General features: G+C 43.8%; 1 protein-coding gene across 1 annotated transcript in view; it reads right to left on the bottom strand.

Moving 5' to 3' along the window:
- LOC119963598 (tenascin-X-like) overlaps positions 1-21,842 on the bottom strand; it is a 621,159-nt gene that overhangs the window by 294,230 nt on the left and 305,087 nt on the right. Inside the window, exons 47-54 of the mRNA XM_038792929.1 lie at positions 20,699-20,838; positions 19,835-19,967; positions 15,046-15,185; positions 14,182-14,314; positions 9,394-9,533; positions 8,530-8,662; positions 3,723-3,862; positions 2,857-2,989 (exon numbers count right to left, since the gene is read on the bottom strand). Coding sequence (XP_038648857.1) covers positions 2,857-2,989; positions 3,723-3,862; positions 8,530-8,662; positions 9,394-9,533; positions 14,182-14,314; positions 15,046-15,185; positions 19,835-19,967; positions 20,699-20,838 — 1,092 coding nt within the window. The remainder of the gene's footprint in view (positions 1-2,856; positions 2,990-3,722; positions 3,863-8,529; positions 8,663-9,393; positions 9,534-14,181; positions 14,315-15,045; positions 15,186-19,834; positions 19,968-20,698; positions 20,839-21,842) is intronic.

Below are 21,842 nucleotides of genomic sequence, written 5' to 3'. Positions count from 1 at the left end.
TATGAACCCATGCTGCATCTGCCCAATGAGACAGTTTCCATCCAGACGTCTCGCTATTTCTTCTTTGATGATAGACTCCAGCATCTTCCCGACTACCGAAGTTAAGCTAACTGGCCTATAATTACCCGCTCTCTGCCTATCTCCTTTTTTAAACAGTGGTGTCACGTTTGCTAATTTCCAATCCGCCGGGACCATCCCAGAGTCTCGTGAATTTTGGTAAATTATCACTAGTGCATTTGTATTTTCCCTAGCCATCTCTTTTAGCACTCTGGGATGCATTCCATCTGGGCCAGGAGACCTGTCTACCTTTAGCCCTATGAGCTTGCCCACCACTATCTCCTTCGTGATAACAATCATCTCAAGGTCCTCACCTGTCATAGCCTCATTTCTATCAGTCACTGGCATGTTGTGTCTTCCACAGTGAAGAGAGACCCAAATAACCTGTTCAGTTCCTCAGCCATTTCCTCAACTCCCATTATTAAATCACCCTTCTCATCCTCTACAGGAAAAATATTTACCTGAAAAGCCCCTAGTTGCCACATTCACTCTCACAATCTATCTTACTCTTATTTATAGCTTTTGTGGTAGATTTCTGTTGCCCCCTAAAGATTTCCCAGTCCTCTAGTCTCCCACTAATCTTTGCCACTTTGGATGCTTTTTCCTTCAGTTTGATACTCTCCCTTATTTCCTTAGATATCCATGGTCAATTTTCACTCTTTCTACTGTCCTTCCTTTTTGTTGGTATCAACAGTGAAAAATCGCTTGGAAGGTTCTCCACTGTTCCTCAACTGATTCACCATAAAGTCTTTGCTCCCAGTCTATCTTTACTCATCTCATTGTAATCTGCTTTCTTTGAGCACAAAACACTACTGTTTGATTTCACCTTCTCACCCTCCATCTGTATTTTAAATTCCGCCGTACTGTGATCACTCCTTGCGAGAGGATCCCGAACTATGAGATCATTAGCCAATCCTGTCTCATGATACAGGACCAGAACTAGGACTGCTTGTTCACTTGTAGATTCTATTACATAATGTTCTAGGAAACTATCACGGATACATTCTGTAAACGCTTCCTCCAGGCTGCCTTGACCAACCTGGTTAAACCAATCAATTTATAGATTAAAATCCCCCATGATAACGACTGCACCATTTCTACATGCATCAGTTATTTCTTTGTTTATTGACTGCCCCACCATTTTGTTACTCTTTTGTGGTCTATAGACTACTCCTATCAGTGACTTTTTCTCCTTACTATTCCAAATTTCCACCCAAATGGATTGATGGGTTGACCCTGTAATCCGCATTCAATTTTTTTCTACCAAAATGAATCACCTCGCACTTATCAGGGTTAGACTCCATCTGCCATTTTTCGGCCAGGCTCTGCATCCTATCTATGTCTCTTTGCAGCCTACAACAGCCCTGCACCTCATCCATGGCTCCACCAATCTTTGTGTTATCAGCAAATTTACTGACCCAGCCTTCTGCCCCCTCCTCCAAGTCATTGATAAAAGTCAAATAAAATTAAATTAAATGAAAATCGCTTATTGTCACATGTCGGCTTCAAATAAAGTTACTGTGAAAAGCCCCTAGTCGCCACAATCCGGCGCCTGTTCGGGGCGGCAGGGACAGCAAATAGAGAGGACCCAGTACAGAACCCTGTGGTACACCGCTGGTAACTGGTCTCCAGTCTGAAAATTTTCCATCCATCACCACCCTCTGTCTTCTCAGTGCCGCAGTCCCAGTGCTAGCCACTGTGCCGCATGCCACCCCTTTCACCTTCAGCAAAACGGGATGGGCCAATATTGTTTCAAGTTCTCTAAAAACCAACAACTGAAATGATTATCAATCTGCTGATGTCATCCAGTAAAGATACTTGAGACTGTTAAAATATGTTAGGTAAATACAAATATGATTGTTATTTACCTTTGTATAGACAAGTTACGCCCAGGTAGTGGGGAAATGGGGTGAGGCCAATTATTTTTCTATAAGGAATAGATAAGGGGTTGGGGAAGCGGGTCCATAAATAAAAGAGGAGGCAAGTTGAAGGAGGCATAGATTAATCAGGGGTTGGGTTATCACTGCTGCCACACAGCGCCAGAAAACTGGGTTCAATTGCTACCTCAGGAGATTGTCTGTGTGGCGCTTGTACGTTCTCTCTGTGTCTTTGTGGGTTTCCTCTGGGTCAACCGATTTCCTCCCATAATCCAAAGATGTGCATATTAGGTGGATTGGTCAAGCTAAATATTCCCAGATGTGCTGCTTAGGGGGGGTTTCAGGGATTGGGCAGGGGAGTGGGCCTATTTCGGTTGCTCTTTCAGAGGGTCGGTGCAGACACACAAGGCCAAATAGCCACCTTCTACACTGTCGGAATTCTATGGTTTTATAGTTTTATCTGGCTGAAGGTGCTGTATGGCCCAGGAATATTGGACACAAGCAGGCTAGCCATTGAAGCCAATAGATACACTTTGCTACAGCAGAAGCAGAGAATCATGAAATGAAAATGAAAATGAAAATCGCTTATTGTCACGAGTAGGCTTCAATGAAGTTACTGTGAAAAGCCCCTAGTCGCCACATTCCGGCGCCTGTCCGGGGAGGCTGGTACGGGAATCGAACCGTGCTGCTGGCCTGCTTGGTCTGCTTTAAAAGCCAGCGATTTAGCCTTGTAAGCGAAACCAGCTAAATCATGGGGAACACAGTAATCCCACACCCCACCCTGAAGGACATTGTGATCCGCTGCACATCACAATATCCAGCATGTGCTTTCCATGTCACTTTGTCCTCTTTTCAATATTTGAAGATAATTGGTAAGGGGGTAGAAAAGACTAATGGAGATTTTTATGCACTAAAGACTTACATGTACGCTCGGAGCCTAAGACGTCAATACTTTCCGTCTTGTCTGGGTAGATGGCAGTAAGGGAAACATCATATTTGGTGTCAGGATCCAGGTTATCAAAAACCTGGCTTGTCTCTTTGCCATTTATAATCATCTGGAAGAATAGGCACAAAGCGAAGGTCAAGATGCGTTCAGTGCATGAAACCAATTTGTATTCTGCAAACTGATTCCCTTAATTAAATGGGGATGTTTGAATTTAATATAACTCAGGGGGCTGCAAGGACCTTAAAATCCTTTACCAACCCTTTGCTGCAGCCACCTTTCCCAGTGGCATTCCCTCATGGTCATGTGCAGTATTTCTGCAGAATATTAAATTGAAGGAATAAACTAATTTGGACTGTTTTGTTCATTACACAAATGCTCTTCTTTGAGTGGGCAACTGAGCCTAACATCTCAATACTAAAGAGCATAGGGTACGTGCGGAGTGCAGTTTTCTGATCACCTTCTAGTACAGTAATGCCATTCAGAAAGAATGTGCTCATGTTTCTGCAGGTTACGGTTCAAAGAGCTCATCCCACCCAATTGTGTCTTGGCCAATCTCCAAATTTTCCAGTCATGCCCATGTCTTTGCCTGTCCCTGCAGGGAATGGAAAATACCTGCTGTTTTCAGTGTGATCATGCCGCGTCGGCCAACAGAGAATGTAACTCATTAGCAAGTGTGGAAAGGATTACAAGGATACAATGAAACATTGTTCCTGGAAAGGAGGAACATTTTCATACATATACAGATCTGGCTGACAGCGGTTTTGCTTCACACTCGCATGTTGCAAGGCAAATTTAAAAATCAGCTGGAGCTACACAGAAGCAGAAAGTATGTATTTCATCACCTCTTTTTTGTCCCCTCCTGCAGATGGAACCCAGCTGATTCTGTACTGGTCCACATCCTCTGCTCCATGATCCCAGTCCATCCGGAAACCTTTCCTCGTGATGTCCGAGAAGCGTAGGTTTGATGGTGGTGCGACAACCGCTGTGTGAGAAGAATGAGACCTTAAATGTACACATGTAGCAGAAAGGTAACAGAATCTGACAGAAATGATGAGGAAAGGGAGGATATCTGAGCAAAGATTCGAGATACTGGCACTGATCATAAACAACTTGCATTGATAACAGTGCCTTTAATGCAGTAAAATGTCCTGTGTCACTTCAGAACAAAGAACATAGAACAGTACAGGCCCTTCGGCCCTCCATGTTGCGCCGCCCTGTGAAACCACTGTCAAGCCCATCTACACTATTCTCTTATCATCCATATGTTTATCCAATGACCATTTAAATGCTCTTAATATTGGCGAATCCACTACTGTTGCAGGGAAGGCATTCCACGGCCATACTACCCTCTGAGTAAAGAACCTACCTCTGACATCTGTCCTGTATCTATCTCCCTCAATTGAAAGCAATCTACCCTCGTTCTAGAAATCACCACCCGAGGAAAAAGATTCTCACTGTCCACCTTATCTAATCCTCTGATCATTTTGTATGCCTCAATTAAGTCACATCTGAACATTCTTCCCTCTAATGAGAACAGACTCAAGTCCCTCTGCCTTCCCTCATTAGGTCTTCCCTCCATAACAGGCAACATCCTGATGAATCTCCTCTGCACCCTTACTAATGCTTCCATATTCTTCCTGTAATGCAGTGACCAGAATTGCACGCAACACTCCAAATGTGGCCACACCAGAGTTTTGTACAGCTGCAATTTGACCTCATGGCTCTGAAACTGAATCCATCTGCCAATAAAATCTAACACACCGTCCGCCTTCTTAACAAACCTATCAACCTGGGTGGCAACTTTCAGGGATCTATGTACATGGACAACGAGATCTCTCTGCTCACCCACACCACCAAGAATCTTACCATTAGCTCAGTACTCTGTCTTCCTGTTATTCCTTCCAAAATGAATCACCTCAGACTTTTCTGCATTAAACTCTATTTGCCTTCTCTCAACCAGCTCTGCAGCTTATCTATGTCCCTCTGTAACTTGCAACATCCTTCAGCACTGTCCATAACTCCAGCGAGTTGAGTGCCAGCTGCAGATTTACTCACCCATCTTCTGCGCCCTCCTCCAGGCCATTTATAAAAATGACAAACAGCAGTGGCCCCTAAACAGTTCTTTGTGGTACACCACTAGTGACAAAAGATTTCTCATGTCCCCTCCTGGCTCTTCGTAGCTTTCTCTTTAGATCCTTCCTATCTAACTTGTAACTCTTGAGCGCCCTAACTGAACCTTCACGTGTTATCTTCACCTAAGCCTCCTGTGTGTAGTCTATCTAACCTGTAGTGATTCAACTACATCAGTAAACCACAATTCCCTTGCTTGACCACTTGCTCCCTGCCTGACAGGCACATAAGGACATAAGAACTAGAAGCAGGCATAGGCCCCATGGCCCCTCAAGCCTGCTCCACCAGCATGTTTTAATATTTTATCATTTAATTAATAATCCTGTTTGCTCTGATTCCTACCAAAGTGGATAACCTCACATTTGTCAACATTGTATTCCATCTGCCAGAACCTAGTCCATTCACTTAACCCATCCAAATCCCTCTGCAGACTTCCAGTATCCCCTGCACTTTTTGCTGTACCACTCATCTTAGTGTTGTCTGCAAACTTGGACATGTTGCCCTTCGTCCCCAACTCCAAATCATTGAATCAAATTGTGAACAATTGCGGGCCCAGCACTGATCCCTGAAACCACTAGCTACTTATTGCCAACCAGAGAAGCACCCATTAATCCCCACTCTATGCTTTCTATTAATTAACCAATCCTCTATCCATGCTACTACTGTACCCTTAATGCCATGCATCTTTATCGTATGCTGCAAAGTTTTGTGTGGCACCTTGCCAAAGGTTTACTTGAAATCCAGACATACCACATCCATTGGCTCCCCATTATCTACCACTTTGGAAGGTCCTCAAAAAATTACACTCAATTAGTAAGGCACGACCTTGCCCTTTATGAACCCATGCTGCGTCTGCCCAATGAGACAATTTCCATCCAGACGCCTCGCTATTTCATCTTTGATGATAGACTCCAGCATCTTCCCGACTACCGAAGTTAAGCTAACTGGCCTATAATTACCCGCTCTCTGCCTATCTCCTTTTTTAAACAGTGGTGTCACGTTTGCTAATTTCCAATCCGCCGGGACCATCCCAGAGTCTCGTGAATTTTGGTAAATTATCACTAGTGCATTGGTATTTTGCCTAGCCATCTCTTTTAGCACTCTGGGATGCATTCCATCTGGGTCAGGAGACCTGTCTACCTTTAGCCCTATGAGCTTGCCCACCACTATCTCCTTCGTGATAACAATCATCTCAAGGTCCTCACCTGTCATAGCCTCATTTCTATCAGTCACTGGCATGTTGTGTCTTCCACAGTGAAGAGAGACCCATATAACCTGTTTAGTTCCTCAGCAATTTCCTCAACTCCCATTATTAAATCACCCTTCTCATCCTCTACAGGAAAAATATTTACCTGAAAAGCCCCTAGTTGCCACATTCCTGCACCTGTTCACTCTCACAATCTATCTTACTCTTATTTATAGCTTTTGTAGTAGCTTTCTGTTGCCCCCTAAAGATTTCCCAGTCCTCTAGTCTCCCACTAATCTTTGCCACTTTGGATGCTTTTTCCTTCAGTTTGATACTCTCCCTTATTTCCTTAGATATCCATGGTCGATTTTCCCTCTTTCTACTGTCCTTCCTTTTTGTTGGTATCAACAGTGAAAATCGCTTGGAAGGTTCTCCACTGTTCCTCAACTGATTCACCATAAAGTCTTTGCTCCCAGTCTATCTTTTCTCATCTCATTGTAATCTGTTTTTTTTGAGCACAAAACACTACTGTTTGATTTCACCTTCTCACCCTCCATCTGTATTTTAAATTCCACCATACTGTGATCACTCCTTGCGAGAGGATCCCGAACTATGAGATCATTAGTCAAACCTGTCTCATGATACAGGACCAGAACTAGGACTGCTTGTTCACTTGTAGGTTCTATTACATAATGTTCTAGGAAACTATCACGGATACATTCTGTAAACTCTTCCTCCAGGCTGCCTTGACCAACCTGGTTAAACCAATCAATATATAGATTAAAATCCCCCTTGATAACGACTGCACCATTTCTACATGCATCAGTTACTTCTTTGTTTATTGACTGCCCCACCATATTGTTACTCTTTTGTGGTCTGTAGACTACTCCTATCAGTGACTTTTTCACCTTACTATTCCAAATTTCCACCCAAATGGATTGATGGGTTGACCCTGTAATCCGCATCAATTTTTTTCTACCAAAATGAATCACCTCGCACTTATCAGGGTTAGACTCCATCTGCCATTTTTCGGCCCAGCTCTGTATCCTATCAACGTCTCTTTGCAGCCTACAACAGCCCTGCACCTCATCCATGACTCCACCAATCTGTGTGTCATCAGCAAATTTACTGACCCAGCCTTCTGCCCCCTCCTCCAAGTCATTGATAAAAGTCACAAATAAAATTAAATGAAATGAAAATCGCTTATTGTCACATGTAGGCTTCAAATAAAGTTACTGTGAAAAGCCCCTAGTCGCCACAATCCGGCGCCTGTTCGGGGAGGCTGGTACAACAAATAGAGAGGACCCAGTACAGAACCCTGTGTTACACCGCTGGTAACTGGTCTCCAGTCTGAAAATGTTCCATCCATCACCACCCTCTGTCTTCTCAGTGCCGCAGTCCCAGTGCTAGCCACTGTGCCGCATGCCACCCCTTTCACCTTCAGCAAAACGGGATGGGCCAATATTTTTTCAAGTTCTCTAAAAACCAACATCACTAGTTTAACTGAAATGATTATCAATCTGCTGATGTCATCCAGTAAAGATACTTGAGACTGTTAAAATATGTTAGGTAAATACAAATATGATTGTTATTTACCTTTGTATAGACAAGTTACGCCCAGGTAGTGGGGAAATGGGGTGAGGCCAATCATTTTTCTATGAGGAATAGATAAGGGGTTGGGGAAGCGGGTCCATAAATAAAAGAGGAGGCAAGTTGAAGGAGGCATAGATTAATCAGGGGTTGGGTTATCACTGCTGCCACACAGAGCCAGAGAACTGGGTTCAATTCCTGCCTTGGGAGATTGTCTGTGTGGCGCTTGTACGTTCTCTCTGTGTCTTTGTGGGTTTCCTCTGGGTCAACCGATTTCCTCCCACAATCCAAAGATGTGCATATTAGGTGGATTGGTCAAGCTAAATATTCCCAGATGTGCCGGTTAGGGGGGATTTCAGGAATTGGGCAGGGGAGTGGGCCTATTTCGGTTGCTCTTTCAGAGGGTCGGTGCAGACACACAAGGCCAAATAGCCACCTTCTACACTGTCGGAATTCTATGCTTTTATAGTTTTATCTGGCTGAAGGTGCTGTATGGCCCAGGAATATTGGACACAAGCAGGCTAGCCAATGAAGCCAATAGATACACTTTGCTACAGCAGAAGCAGAGAATCATGGGGAACATACTAATCCCATACCCCATCCTGAAGGACATTGTGATCTGCTACACATCACAATATGCAGCATGTGCTTTCCATGTCACTTTGTCCTCTTTTCAATATTTGAAGATAATTGGTAAGGGGGTAGAAAAGACTAATGGAGATTTTTATACACTAAAGACTTACATGTACGCTCGGAGCCTAAGACGTCAATACTTTCCGTCTTGTCTGGGTAGATGGCAGTAAGGAAAACATCATATTTGGTGTCAGGATCCAGGTTATCAAAAACCTGGCTTGTCTCTTTGCCATTTATAATCATCTGGAAGAATAGGCACAAAGCGAAGGTCAAGATGCGTTCAGTGCATGAAACTAATTTGTTTTCTGCAAACTGATTCCCTTAATTAAATGGGGATGTTTGAATTTAATATAACTCAGGGGGCTGCAAGGACCTTAAAATCCTTTACCAACCCTTGGCTGCAGCCACCTTTCCCAGTGGCATTCCCTCATGGTCATGTGCAGTATTTCTGCAGAATATTAAATTGGAGGAATAAACTAATTTGGATGTTTTGTTCATTACACAAATGCTCTTCTTTGAGTGGGCAACTGAGCCTAACATCTGAATACTAAAGAGCATATGGTCCGTGCGGAGAGCAGTTTTCTGATCACCTTCTAGTACAGTAATGCCATTCAGAAAGTATGTGCTCATGTTTCTGCAGGTTACGGTTCAAAGAGCTCATCCCACCCAATTGAGTCTTGGCCAATCTCCAAATTTTCCAGACCTGCCCGTCTCTTTGCCTGTTCCTGTTGGGATAGAAAATACCTGCTGTTTTCAGTGTGATCATGCCGCCTCGACCAACAGAGAATGCAACTCATTAGCAAGTGTGGAAAGGATTACAAGGATACAATGAAACATTGTTCCTGGAAAGGAGGAACATTTTCATACATATACAGATCTGGCTGACAGCGGTTTTGCTTCACACTCGCATGTTGCAAGGCAAATTTAAAAATCAGCTGGAGCTACACAGAAGCAGAAAGTATGGATTTCATCACCTCTTTTTTGTCCCCTCCTGCAGATGGAACCCAGCTGATTCTGTACTGGTCCGCCTCCTCCGATCCATGATCCCAGTCCATCCGGAAACCTTTCCTCGTGATGTCCGAGAAGCGTAGGTTTGATGGTGGTGCGACAACCGCTGTGTGAGAAGAATGAGACCTTAAATGTACAAATGTAGCAGAAAGGTAACAGAATCTGACAGAAATGGTGAGGAAAGGGAGGATATCTGAGCAAAGATTTGAGATACTGGCACTGATCATAAACAACTTGCATTGATAACAGTGCCTTTAATGCAGTAAAATGTCCTGAGTCACTTCAGAACAAAGAACATTGTGCAGGCACTTAGGCACTCCATGTTGCGCCGCCCTGTTAAACCACTGTCAAGCCCATCTACACTATTCTCTTATCATCCATGTGTTTATCCAATGACCATTTAAATGCTCTTAATATTGGCGAGTCCACTCCTGTAGCAGGCAGGGCATTCCACGGCCTTACTACTCTCTGAGTAAAGAACCTACCTCTGCCATCTGTCCTGTATCTATCTCCCTCAATTGAAAGCAATCTACCCTCGTTCTAGAAATCATCACCCGAGGAAAAAGGTTCTCACTGTCCAGCTTATCTAATCCTCTGATCATCTTGTATGCCTCAATTAAGTCACATCTGAACCTTCTTCGCTCTAATGAGAACAGCCTCTAGTCCCTCTGCCTTCCCTCATTAGGTCTTCCCTCCATAACAGGCAACATCCTGATGAATATCCTCTGCACCCTTACTAATGCTTCCATATTCTTCCTGTAATGCAGTGAACAGAATTGCACGCAACACTCCAAATGTGGCCACACCATAGTTTTGTACAGCTGCAATTTGTCCTCATGGCTCTGAAACACTATCCATCTGCCAATAAAATCTAACACACCGTACGCCTTCTTATCAACCCTATCAACCTGGGTGGCAACTTTCAGGGATCTATGTACATGGACAACGAGATCTCTCTGCTCACCCACACCACCAAGAATCTTACCATTAGCTCAGTACTCTGTCTTCCTGTTATTCCTTCCAAAATGAATCACCTCACACTTTTCTGCGTTAAACTCTATTTGCCATCTCTCAGCCAGCTCTGCAGCTTATCTATGTCCCTCTGTAACTTGCAACATCCTTCCGCACTGTCCACAACTCCAGCGAGTGGAGTGCCATCTGCAGGTTTACTCACCCATCTTCTACGCCCTCCTCCAGGCCATTTATAAAAATGACAAACAGCAGTGGCCCCAAAACAATTCTTTGTGGTACACCACTAGTAACAAAAGATTTCTCATGTCCCCTCATGGCTCTTTGTAGCTGTCTCTTTAGATCCTTCCTATCTAACTTGTAACTCTCGAGCACCCTAACTGAACCTACACATGTTATCTTCACCTAAGCCTCCTTCTTCCTCTTGTCAAGTGATTCAACTACATCAGTAAACCACAATTCCCTCGCTTGACCACTTGCTCCATGCCTGACAGGCACAAAAGGACATAAGAACTAGAAGCAGGCATAGGCCCCATGGCCCCTCAAGCCTGCTCCACCAGCATGTTTTAATATTTTATCATTTAATTATAAATCCTGTTTGCTCTGATTCCTGCCAAAGTGGATAACCTGACATTTGTCAACATTGTATTCCATCTGCCAGAACCTAGTCCATTCACTTAACCATCCAAATCCCTCTGCAGGCTTCCAGTATCCCCTGCACTTTTTGCTGTACCACTCATCTTAGTGTTGTCTGCAAACTTGGACATGTTGCCCTTCGTCCCCAACTCCAAATCATTGAAGCAAATTGTGAACAATTGCGGGCCCAGCACTGATCCCTGAAACCACTGGCTACTGATTGCCAACCAGAGAAGCACCCATTAATCCCCACTCTATGCTTTCTATTAATTAACCAATCCTCTATTCATGCTACTACTGTACCCTTAATGCCATGCATCTTTATCGTATGCTGCAAAGTTTTGTGTGGCACCTTGCCAAAGGTTTACTTGAAATCCAGACATACCACATCCATTGGCTCCCCATTATCTACCACTTTGGAAAGTCCTCAAAAAATTATACTCAATTAGTAAGGCACGACCTTGCCCTTTATGAACCCATGCTGCGTCTGCCCAATGAGACAATTTCCATCCAGACGTCTCGCTATTTCATCTTTGATGATAGACTCCAGCATCTTCCCGACTACCGAAGTTAAGCTAACTGGCCTATAATTACCCGCTCTCTGCCTATCTCCTTTTTTAAACAGTGGTGTCACGTTTGCTAATTTCCAATCCGCCGGGACCATCCCAGAGTCTCGTGAATTTTGGTAAATTATCACTAGTGCATTTGTATTTTCCCTAGCCATCTCTTTTAGCACTCTGGGATGCATTCCATCTGGGCCAGGAGACCTGTCTACCTTTAGCCCTATGAGCTTGCCCACCACTATCTCCTTCGTGATAACAATCATCTCAAGGTCCTCACCTGTCATAGCCTCATTTCTATCAGTCACTGGCATGTTGTGTCTTCCACAGTGAAGAGAGACCCAACCTGTTTAGTTCCTCAGCCATTTCCTCAACTCCCATTATTAAATCACCCTTCTCATCCTCTACAGGAAAAATATTTACCTGAAAAGCCCCTAGTTGCCACATTCCTGCACCTGTTCACTCTCACCATCTATCTTACTCTTATTTATAGCTTTTGTAGTAGCTTTCTGTTGCCCCCTAAAGATTTTCCAGTCCTCTAGTCTCCCACTAATCTTTGCCACTTTGGATGCTTTTTCCTTCAGTTTGATACTCTCCCTTATTTCCTTAGATATCCATGGTCGATTTTCCCTCTTTCTACTGTCCTTCCTTTTTGTTGGTATCAACAGTGAAAATCGCTTGGAAGGTTCTCCACTGTTCCTCAGCTGATTCACCATAAAGTCTTTGCTCCCAGTCTATCTTTTCTCATCTCATTGTAATCTGCTTTGTTTGAGCACAAAACACTACTGTTTGATTTCACCTTCTCACCCTCCATCTGTATTTTAAATTCCACCATACTGTGATCACTCCTTGCGAGAGGATCCCGAACTATGAGATCATTAGTCAAACCTGTCTCATGATACAGGACCAGAACTAGGACTGCTTGTTCACTTGTAGGTTCTATTACATAATGTTCTAGGAAACTATCACGGATACATTCTGTAAACTCTTCCTCCAGGCTGCCTTGACCAACCTGGTTAAACCAATCAATATATAGATTAAAATCCCCCTTGATAACGACTGCACCATTTCTACATGCATCAGTTATTTCTTTGTTTATTGACTGCCCCACCATATTGTTACTCTTTTGTGGTCTGCAGACTACTCCTATCAGTGACTTTTTCACCTTACTATTCCAAATTTCCACCCAAATGGATTCATGGGTTGACCCTGTAATCCGCATCAATTTTTTTCTACCAAAATGAATCACCTCGCACTTGATGGTTAAACTCCATCTGCCATTTTTCGGCCCAGGCTCTGCATCCTATCAATGTCTCTTTGCAGCCTACAACAGCCCTGCACCTCATCCATGACTCTACCAATCTGTGTGTCATCAGCAAATTTACTGACCCAGCCTTCTGCCCCCTCCTCCAAGTCATTGATAAAAGTCACAAATAAAATTAAATGAAATGAAAATCGCTTATTGTCACATGTAGGCTTCAAATAAAGTTACTGTGAAAAGCCCGTAGTCACCACAATCTGGCTCCTGTTCGGGGCGGCTGGTACAACAAATAGAGAGGACCCAGTACAGAACCCAGTGTTACACCGCTGGTAACTGGTCTCCAGTCTGAAAATGTTCCATCCATCACCACCCTCTGTCTTCTCAGTGCCGCAGTCCCAGTGCTAGCCACTGTGCCGCATGCCACCCCTTTCACCTTCAGCAAAACGGGATGGGCCAATATTTTTTCAAGTTCTCTAAAAACCAACATCACTAGTTTAACTGAAATGATTATCAATCTGCTGATGTCATCCAGTAAAGATACTTGAGACTGTTAAAATATGTTAGGTAAATACAAATATGATTGTTATTTACCTTTGTATAGACAAGTTACGCCCAGGTAGTGGGGAAATGGGGTGAGGCCAATCATTTTTCTATGAGGAATAGATAAGGGGTTGGGGAAGCGGGTCCATAAATAAAAGAGGAGGCAAGTTGAAGGAGGCATAGATTAATCAGGGGTTGGGTTATCACTGCTGCCTCACAGCGCCAGAGAACTGGGTTCAATTCCTGCCTTGGGAGATTGTCTGTGTGGCGCTTGTACGTTCTCTCTGTGTCTTTGTGGGTTTCCTCTGGGTCAACCGATTTCCTCCCACAATCCAAAGATGTGCATATTAGGTGGATTGGTCAAGCTAAATATTTCCAGATGTGCCGGTTAGGGGGGGTTTCAGGAATTGGGCAGGGGAGTGGGCCTATTTCGGTTGCTCTTTCAGAGGGTCGGTGCAGACACACAAGGCCAAATAGCCACCTTCTACACTGTCGGAATTCTATGGTTTTATAGTTTTATCTGGCTGAAGGTGCTGTATGGCCCAGGAATATTGGACACAAGCAGGCTAGCCAATGAAGCCAATAGATACACTTTGCTACAGCAGAAGCAGAGAATCATGGGGAACATACTAATCCCACACCCCATCCTGAAGGACATTGTGATCTGCTGCACATCACAATATGCAGCATGTGCTTTCCATGTCACTTTGTCCTCTTTTCAATATTTGAAGATAATTGGTAAGGGGGTAGAAAAGACTAATGGAGATTTTTATACACTAAAGACTTACATGTACGCTCGGAGCCTAAGACGTCAATACTTTCCGTCTTGTCTGGGTAGATGGCAGTAAGGAAAACATCATATTTGGTGTCAGGATCCAGGTTATCAAAAACCTGGCTTGTCTCTTTGCCATTTATAATCATCTGGAAGAATAGGCACAAAGCGAAGGTCAAGATGCGTTCAGTGCATGAAACCAATTTGTTTTCTGCAAACTGATTCCCTTAATTAAATGGGGATGTTTGAATTTAATATTACTCAGGGAGCTGCAAGGACCTTAAAATCCTTTACCAACCCTTGGCTGCAGCCACCTTTCCCAGTGGCATTCCCTCATGGTCATGTGCAGTATTTCTGCAGAATTTTAAATTGGAGGAATAAACTAATTTGGATGTTTTGTTCATTACACAAATGCTCTTCTTTGAGTGGGCAACTGAGCCTAACATCTGAATACTAAAGAGCATATGGTCCGTGCGGAGAGCAGTTTTCTGATCACCTTCTAGTACAGTAATGCCATTCAGAAAGAATGTGCTCATGTTTCTGCAGGTTACGGTTCAAAGAGCTCATCCCACCCAATTGAGTCTTGGCCAATCTCCAAATTTTCCAGACCTGCCCGTCTCTTTGCCTGTTCCTGTTGGGATAGAAAATACCTGCTGTTTTCAGTGTGATCATGCCGCCTCGGCCAACAGAGAATGCAACTCATTAGCAAGTGTGGAAAGGATTACAAGGATACAATGAAACATTGTTCCTGGAAAGGAGGAACATTTTCATACATATACAGATCTGGCTGACAGCGGTTTTGCTTCACACTTGCATGTTGCAAGGCAAATTTAAAAATCAGCTGGAGCTACACAGAAGCAGAAAGTATGTATTTCATCACCTCTTTTTTGTCCCCTCCTGCAGATGGAACCCAGCTGATTCTGTACTGGTCCACATCCTCTGCTCCATGATCCCAGTCCATCCGGAAACCTTTCCTCGTGATGTCCGAGAAGCGTAGGTTTGATGGTGGTGCGACAACCGCTGTGTGAGAAGAATGAGACCTTAAATGTACACATGTAGCAGAAAGGAAACAGAATCTGACAGAAATGATGAGGAAAGGGAGGATATCTGAGCAAAGATTTGAGATACTGGCACTGATCATAAACAACTTGCATTGATAACAGTGCCTTTAATGCAGTAAAATGTCCTGAGTCACTTCAGAACAAAGAACATTGTGCAGGCACTTAGGCACTCCATGTTGCGCCGCCCTGTTAAACCACTGTCAAGCCCATCTACACTATTCTCTTATCATCCATGTGTTTATCCAATGACCATTTAAATGCTCTTAATATTGGCGAGTCCACTCCTGTAGCAGGCAGGGCATTCCACGGCCTTACTACTCTCTGAGTAAAGAACCTACCTCTGCCATCTGTCCTGTATCTATCTCCCTCAATTGAAAGCAATCTACCCTCGTTCTAGAAATCATCACCCGAGGAAAAAGGTTCTCACTGTCCAGCGTATCTAATCCTCTGATCATCTTGTATGCCTCAATTAAGTCACATCTGAACCTTCTTCCCTCTAATGAGAACAGCCTCTAGTCCCTCTGCCTTCCCTCATTAGGTCTTCCCTCCATAACAGGCAACATCCTGATGAATATCCTCTGCACCCTTACTAATGCTTCCATAGTCTTCCTGTAATGCAGTGAACAGAATTGCACGCAACACTCCAAATGTGGCCACACCATAGTTTTGTACAGCTGCAATTTGTCCTCATGGCTCTGAAACACTATCCATCTGCCAATAAAATCTAACACACCGTACGCCTTCTTATCAACCCTATCAACCTGGGTGGCAACTTTCAGGGATCTATATACATGGACAACGAGATCTCTCTGCTCACCCACACCACCAAGAATCTTACCATTAGCTCAGTACTCTGTCTTCCTGTTATTCCTTCCAAAATGAATCACCTCACACTTTTCTGCATTAAACTCTATTTGCCATCTCTCAGCCAGCTCTGCAGCTTATCTATGTCCCTCTGTAACTTGCAACATCCTTCCGCACTGTCCACAACTCCAGCGAGTGGAGTGCCATCTGCAGGTTTACTCACCCATCTTCTACGCCCTCCTCCAGGCCATTTATAAAAATGACAAACAGCAGTGGCCCCAAAACAGTTCTTTGTGGTACACCACTAGTAACAAAAGATTTCTCATGTCCCCTCCTGGCTCTTCGTAGCTGTCTCTTTAGATCCTTCCTATCTAACTTGTAACTCTCGAGCACCCTAACTGAACCTACACATGTTATCTTCACCTAAGCCTCCTTCTTCCTCTTGTCAAGTGATTCAACTACATCAGTAAACCACAATTCCCTCGCTTGACCACTTGCTCCATGCCTGAGAGGCACAAAAGGACATAAGAACTAGAAGCAGGCATAGGCCCCATGGCCCCTCAAGCCTGCTCCACCAGCATGTTTTAATATTTTATCATTTAATTATAAATCCTGTTTGCTCTGATTCCTGCCAAAGTGGATAACCTGACATTTGTCAACATTGTATTCCATCTGCCAGAACCTAGTCCATTCACTTAACCATCCAAATCCCTCTGCAGGCTTCCAGTATCCCCTGCACTTTTTGCTGTACCACTCATCTTAGTGTTGTCTGCAAACTTGGACATGTTGCCCTTCGTCCCCAACTCCAAATCATTGAAGCAAATTGTGAACAATTGCGGGCCCAGCACTGATCCCTGAAACCACTGGCTACTGATTGCCAACCAGAGAAGCACCCATTAATCCCCACTCTATGCTTTCTATTAATTAACCAATCCTCTATTCATGCTACTACTGTACCCTTAATGCCATGCATCTTTATCGTATGCTGCAAAGTTTTGTGTGGCACCTTGCCAAAGGTTTACTTGAAATCCAGACATACCACATCCATTGGCTCCCCATTATCTACCACTTTGGAAGGTCCTCAAAAAATTACACTCAATTAGTAAGGCACGACCTTGCCCTTTATGAACCCATGCTGCGTCTGCCCAATGAGACAATTTCCATCCAGACGTCTCGCTATTTCATCTTTGATGATAGACTCCAGCATCTTCCCGACTACCGAAGTTAAGCTAACTGGCCTATAATTACCCGCTCTCTGCCTATCTCCTTTTTTAAACAGTGGTGTCACGTTTGCTAATTTCCAATCCGCCGGGACCATCCCAGAGTCTCGTGAATTTTGGTAAATTATCACTAGTGCATTTGTATTTTCCTTAGCCATCTCTTTTAGCACTCTGGGATGCATTCCATCTGGGCCAGGAGACCTGTCTACCTTTAGCCCTATGAGCTTGCCCACCACTATCTCCTTCGTGATAACAATCATCTCAAGGTCCTCACCTGTCATAGCCTCATTTCTATCAGTCACTGGCATGTTGTGTCTTCCACAGTGAAGAGAGACCCAACCTGTTTAGTTCCTCAGCCATTTCCTCAACTCCCATTATTAAATCACCCTTCTCATCCTCTACAGGAAAAATATTTACCTGAAAAGCCCCTAGTTGCCACATTCCTGCACCTGTTCACTCTCACAATCTATCTTACTCTTATTTATAGCTTTTGTAGTAGCTTTCTGTTGCCCCCTAAAGATTTCCCAGTCCTCTAGTCTCCCACTAATCTTTGCCACTTTGGATGCTTTTTCCTTCAGTTTGATACTCTCCCTTATTTCCTTAGATATCCATGGTCGATTTTCCCTCTTTCTACTGTCCTTCCTTTTTGTTGGTATCAACAGTGAAAATCGCTTGGAAGGTTCTCCACTGTTCCTCAACTGATTCACCATAAAGTCTTTGCTCCCAGTCTATCTTTTCTCATCTCATTGTAATCTGCTTTGTTTGAGCACAAAACACTACTGTTTGATTTCACCTTCTCACCCTCCATCTGTATTTTAAATTCCACCATACTGTGATCACTCCTTGCGAGAGGATCCCGAACTATGAGATCATTAGTCAATCCTGCCTCATGATACAGGACCAGAACTAGGACTGCTTGTTCACTTGTAGGTTCTATTACATAATGTTCTAGGAAACTATCACGGATACATTCTGTAAACTCTTCCTCCAGGCTGCCTTGACCAACCAGGTTAAACCAATCAATATATAGATTAAAATCCCCCATGATAACGACTGCACCATTTCTACATGCATCAGTTATTTCTTTGTTTATTGACTGCCCCACCATATTGTTACTCTTTTGTGGTCTGTAGACTACTCCTATCAGTGACTTTTTCACCTTACTATTCCAAATTTCCACCCAAATGGATTCATGGGTTGACCCTGTAATCCGCATCAATTTTTTTCTACCAAAATGAATCACCTCGCACTTATCAGGGTTAGACTCCATCTGCCATTTTTCGGCCAGGCTCTGCATCCTATCTATGTCTCTTTGCAGCCTACAACAGCCCTGCACCTCATCCATGACTCCACCAATCTGTGTGTCATCAGCAAATTTACTGACCCAGCCTTCTGCCCCCTCCTCCAAGTCATTGATAAAAGTCACAAATAAAATTAAATGAAATGAAAATCGCTTATTGTCACATGTAGGCTTCAAATAAAGTTACTGTGAAAAGACCCTAGTCGCCACAATCCGGCGCCTGTTCGGGGAGGCTGGTACAACAAATAGAGAGGACCCAGTACAGAACCCTGTGTTACACCGCTGGTAACTGGTCTCCAGTCTGAAAATGTTCCATCCATCACCACCCTCTGTCTTCTCAGTGCCGCAGTCCCAGTGCTAGCCACTGAGCCACATGCCGCCCCTTTCACCTTCAGCAAAACGGGATGGGCTAATATTTTTTCAAGTTCTCTAAAAACCAACATCACTAGTTTAACTGAAATGATTATCAATCTGCTGATGTCATCCAGTAAAGATACTTGAGACTGTTAAAATATGTTAGGTAAATACAAATATGATTGTTATTTACCTTTGTATAGACAAGTTACGCCCAGGTAGTGGGGAAATGGGGTGAGGCCAATCATTTTTCTATGAGGAATAGATAAGGGGTTGGGGAAGCGGGTCCATAAATAAAAGAGGAGGCAAGTTGAAGGAGGCATAGATTAATCAGGGGTTGGGTTATCACTGCTGCCACACAGCGCCAGAGAACTGGGTTCAATTCCTGCCTTGGGAGATTGTCTGTGTGGCGCTTGTACGTTCTCTCTGTGTCTTTGTGGGTTTCCTCTGGGTCAACCGATTTCCTCCCACAATCCAAAAATGTGCATATTAGGTGGATTGGTCAAGCTAAATATTCCCAGATGTGCCGGTTAGGGGGGGTTTCAGGAATTGGGCAGGGGAGTGGGCCTATTTCGGTTGCTCTTTCAGAGGGTCGGTGCAGACACACAAGGTCAAATAGCCACCTTCTACACTGTCGGAATTCTATGGTTTTATAGTTTTATCTGGCTGAAGGTGCTGTATGGCCCAGGAATATTGGACACAAGCAGGGTAGCCAATGAAGCCAATAGATACACTTTGCTACAGCAGAAGCAGAGAATCATGGGGAACATACTAATCCCACACCCCATCCTGAAGGACATTGTGATCTGCTGCACATCACAATATGCAGCATGTGCTTTCCATGTCACTTTGTCCTCTTTTCAATATTTGAAGATAATTGGTAAGGGGGTAGAAAAGACTAATGGAGATTTTTATACACTAAAGACTTACATGTACGCTCGGAGCCTAAGACGTCAATACTTTCCGTCTTGTCTGGGTAGATGGCAGTAAGGAAAACATCATATTTGGTGTCAGGATCCAGGTTATCAAAAACCTGGCTTGTCTCTTTGCCATTTATAATCATCTGGAAGAGTAGGCACAAAGCGAAGGTCAAGATGCGTTCAGTGCATGAAACCAATTTGTTTTCTGCAAACTGATTCCCTTAATTAAATGGGGATGTTTGAATTTAATATAACTCAGCGGGCTGCAAGGACCTTAAAATCCTTTACCAACCCTTGGCTGCAGCCACCTTTCCCAGTGGCATTCCCTCATGGTCATGTGCAGTATTTCTGCAGAATTTTAAATTGGAGGAATAAACTAATTTGGATATTTTGTTCATTACACAAATGCTCTTCTTTGAGTGGGCAACTGAGCCTAACATCTGAATACTAAAGAGCATATGGTCCGTGCGGAGAGCAGTTTTCTGATCACCTTCTAGTACAGTAATGCCATTCAGAAAGAATGTGCTCATGTTTCTGCAGGTTACGGTTCAAAGAGCTCATCCCACCCAATTGAGTCTTGGCCAATCTCCAAATTTTCCAGACCTGCCCGTCTCTTTGCCTGTTCCTGTTGGGATAGAAAATACCTGCTGTTTTCAGTGTGATCATGCCGCCTCGGCCAACAGAGAATGCAACTCATTAGCAAGTGTGGAAAGGATTACAAGGATACAATGAAACATTGTTCCTGGAAAGGAGGAACATTTTCATACATATACAGATCTGGCTGACAGCGGTTTTGCTTCACACTCGCATGTTGCAAGGCAAATTTAAAAATCAGCTGGAGCTACACAGAAGCAGAAAGTATGTATTTCATCACCTCTTTTTTGTCCCCTCCTGCAGATGGAACCCAGCTGATTCTGTACTGGTCCACATCCTCTGCTCCATGATCCCAGTCCATCCGGAAACCTTTCCTCGTGATGTCCGAGAAGCGTAGGTTTGATGGTGGTGCGACAACCGCTGTGTGAGAAGAATGATACCTTAAATGTACACATGTAGCAGAAAGGAAACAGAATCTGACAGAAATGGTGAGGAAAGGGAGGATATCTGAGCAAAGATTTGAGATACTGGCACTGATCATAAACAACTTGCATTGATAACAGTGCCTTTAATGCAGTAAAATGTCCTGAGTCACTTCAGAACAAAGAACATTGTGCAGGCACTTAGGCACTCCATGTTGCGCCGCCCTGTTAAACCACTGTCAAGCCCATCTATACTATTCTCTTATCATCCATGTGTTTATCCAATGACCATTTAAATGCTCTTAATATTGGCGAGTCCACTCCTGTAGCAGGCAGGGCATTCCACGGCCTTACTACTCTCTGAGTAAAGAACCTACCTCTGCCATCTGTCCTGTATCTATCTCCCTCAATTGAAAGCAATCTACCCTCGTTCTAGAAATCATCACCCGAGGAAAAAGGTTCTCACTGTCCAGCGTATCTAATCCTCTGATCATCTTGTATGCCTCAATTAAGTCACATCTGAACCTTCTTCGCTCTAATGAGAACAGCCTCTAGTCCCTCTGCCTTCCCTCATTAGGTCTTCCCTCCATAACAGGCAACATCCTGATGAATATCCTCTGCACCCTTACTAATGCTTCCATATTCTTCCTGTAATGCAGTGAACAGAATTGCACGCAACACTCCAAATGTGGCCACACCATAGTTTTGTACAGCTGCAATTTGTCCTCATGGCTCTGAAACACTATCCATCTGCCAATAAAATCTAACACACCGTACGCCTTCTTATCAACCCTATCAACCTGGGTGGCAACTTTCAGGGATCTATATACATGGACAACGAGATCTCTCTGCTCACCCACACCACCAAGAATCTTACCATTAGCTCAGTACTCTGTCTTCCTGTTATTCCTTCCAAAATGAATCACCTCACACTTTTCTGCGTTAAACTCTATTTGCCATCTCTCAGCCAGCTCTGCAGCTTATCTATGTCCCTCTGTAACT

The sequence above is a fragment of the Scyliorhinus canicula genome, chromosome 3 (assembly GCF_902713615.1).
Source record: "Scyliorhinus canicula chromosome 3, sScyCan1.1, whole genome shotgun sequence".
Classification (NCBI taxonomy): Eukaryota; Metazoa; Chordata; class Chondrichthyes; order Carcharhiniformes; family Scyliorhinidae; genus Scyliorhinus; species Scyliorhinus canicula.
This window is presented reverse-complemented; position numbering and strand designations above follow the sequence as displayed.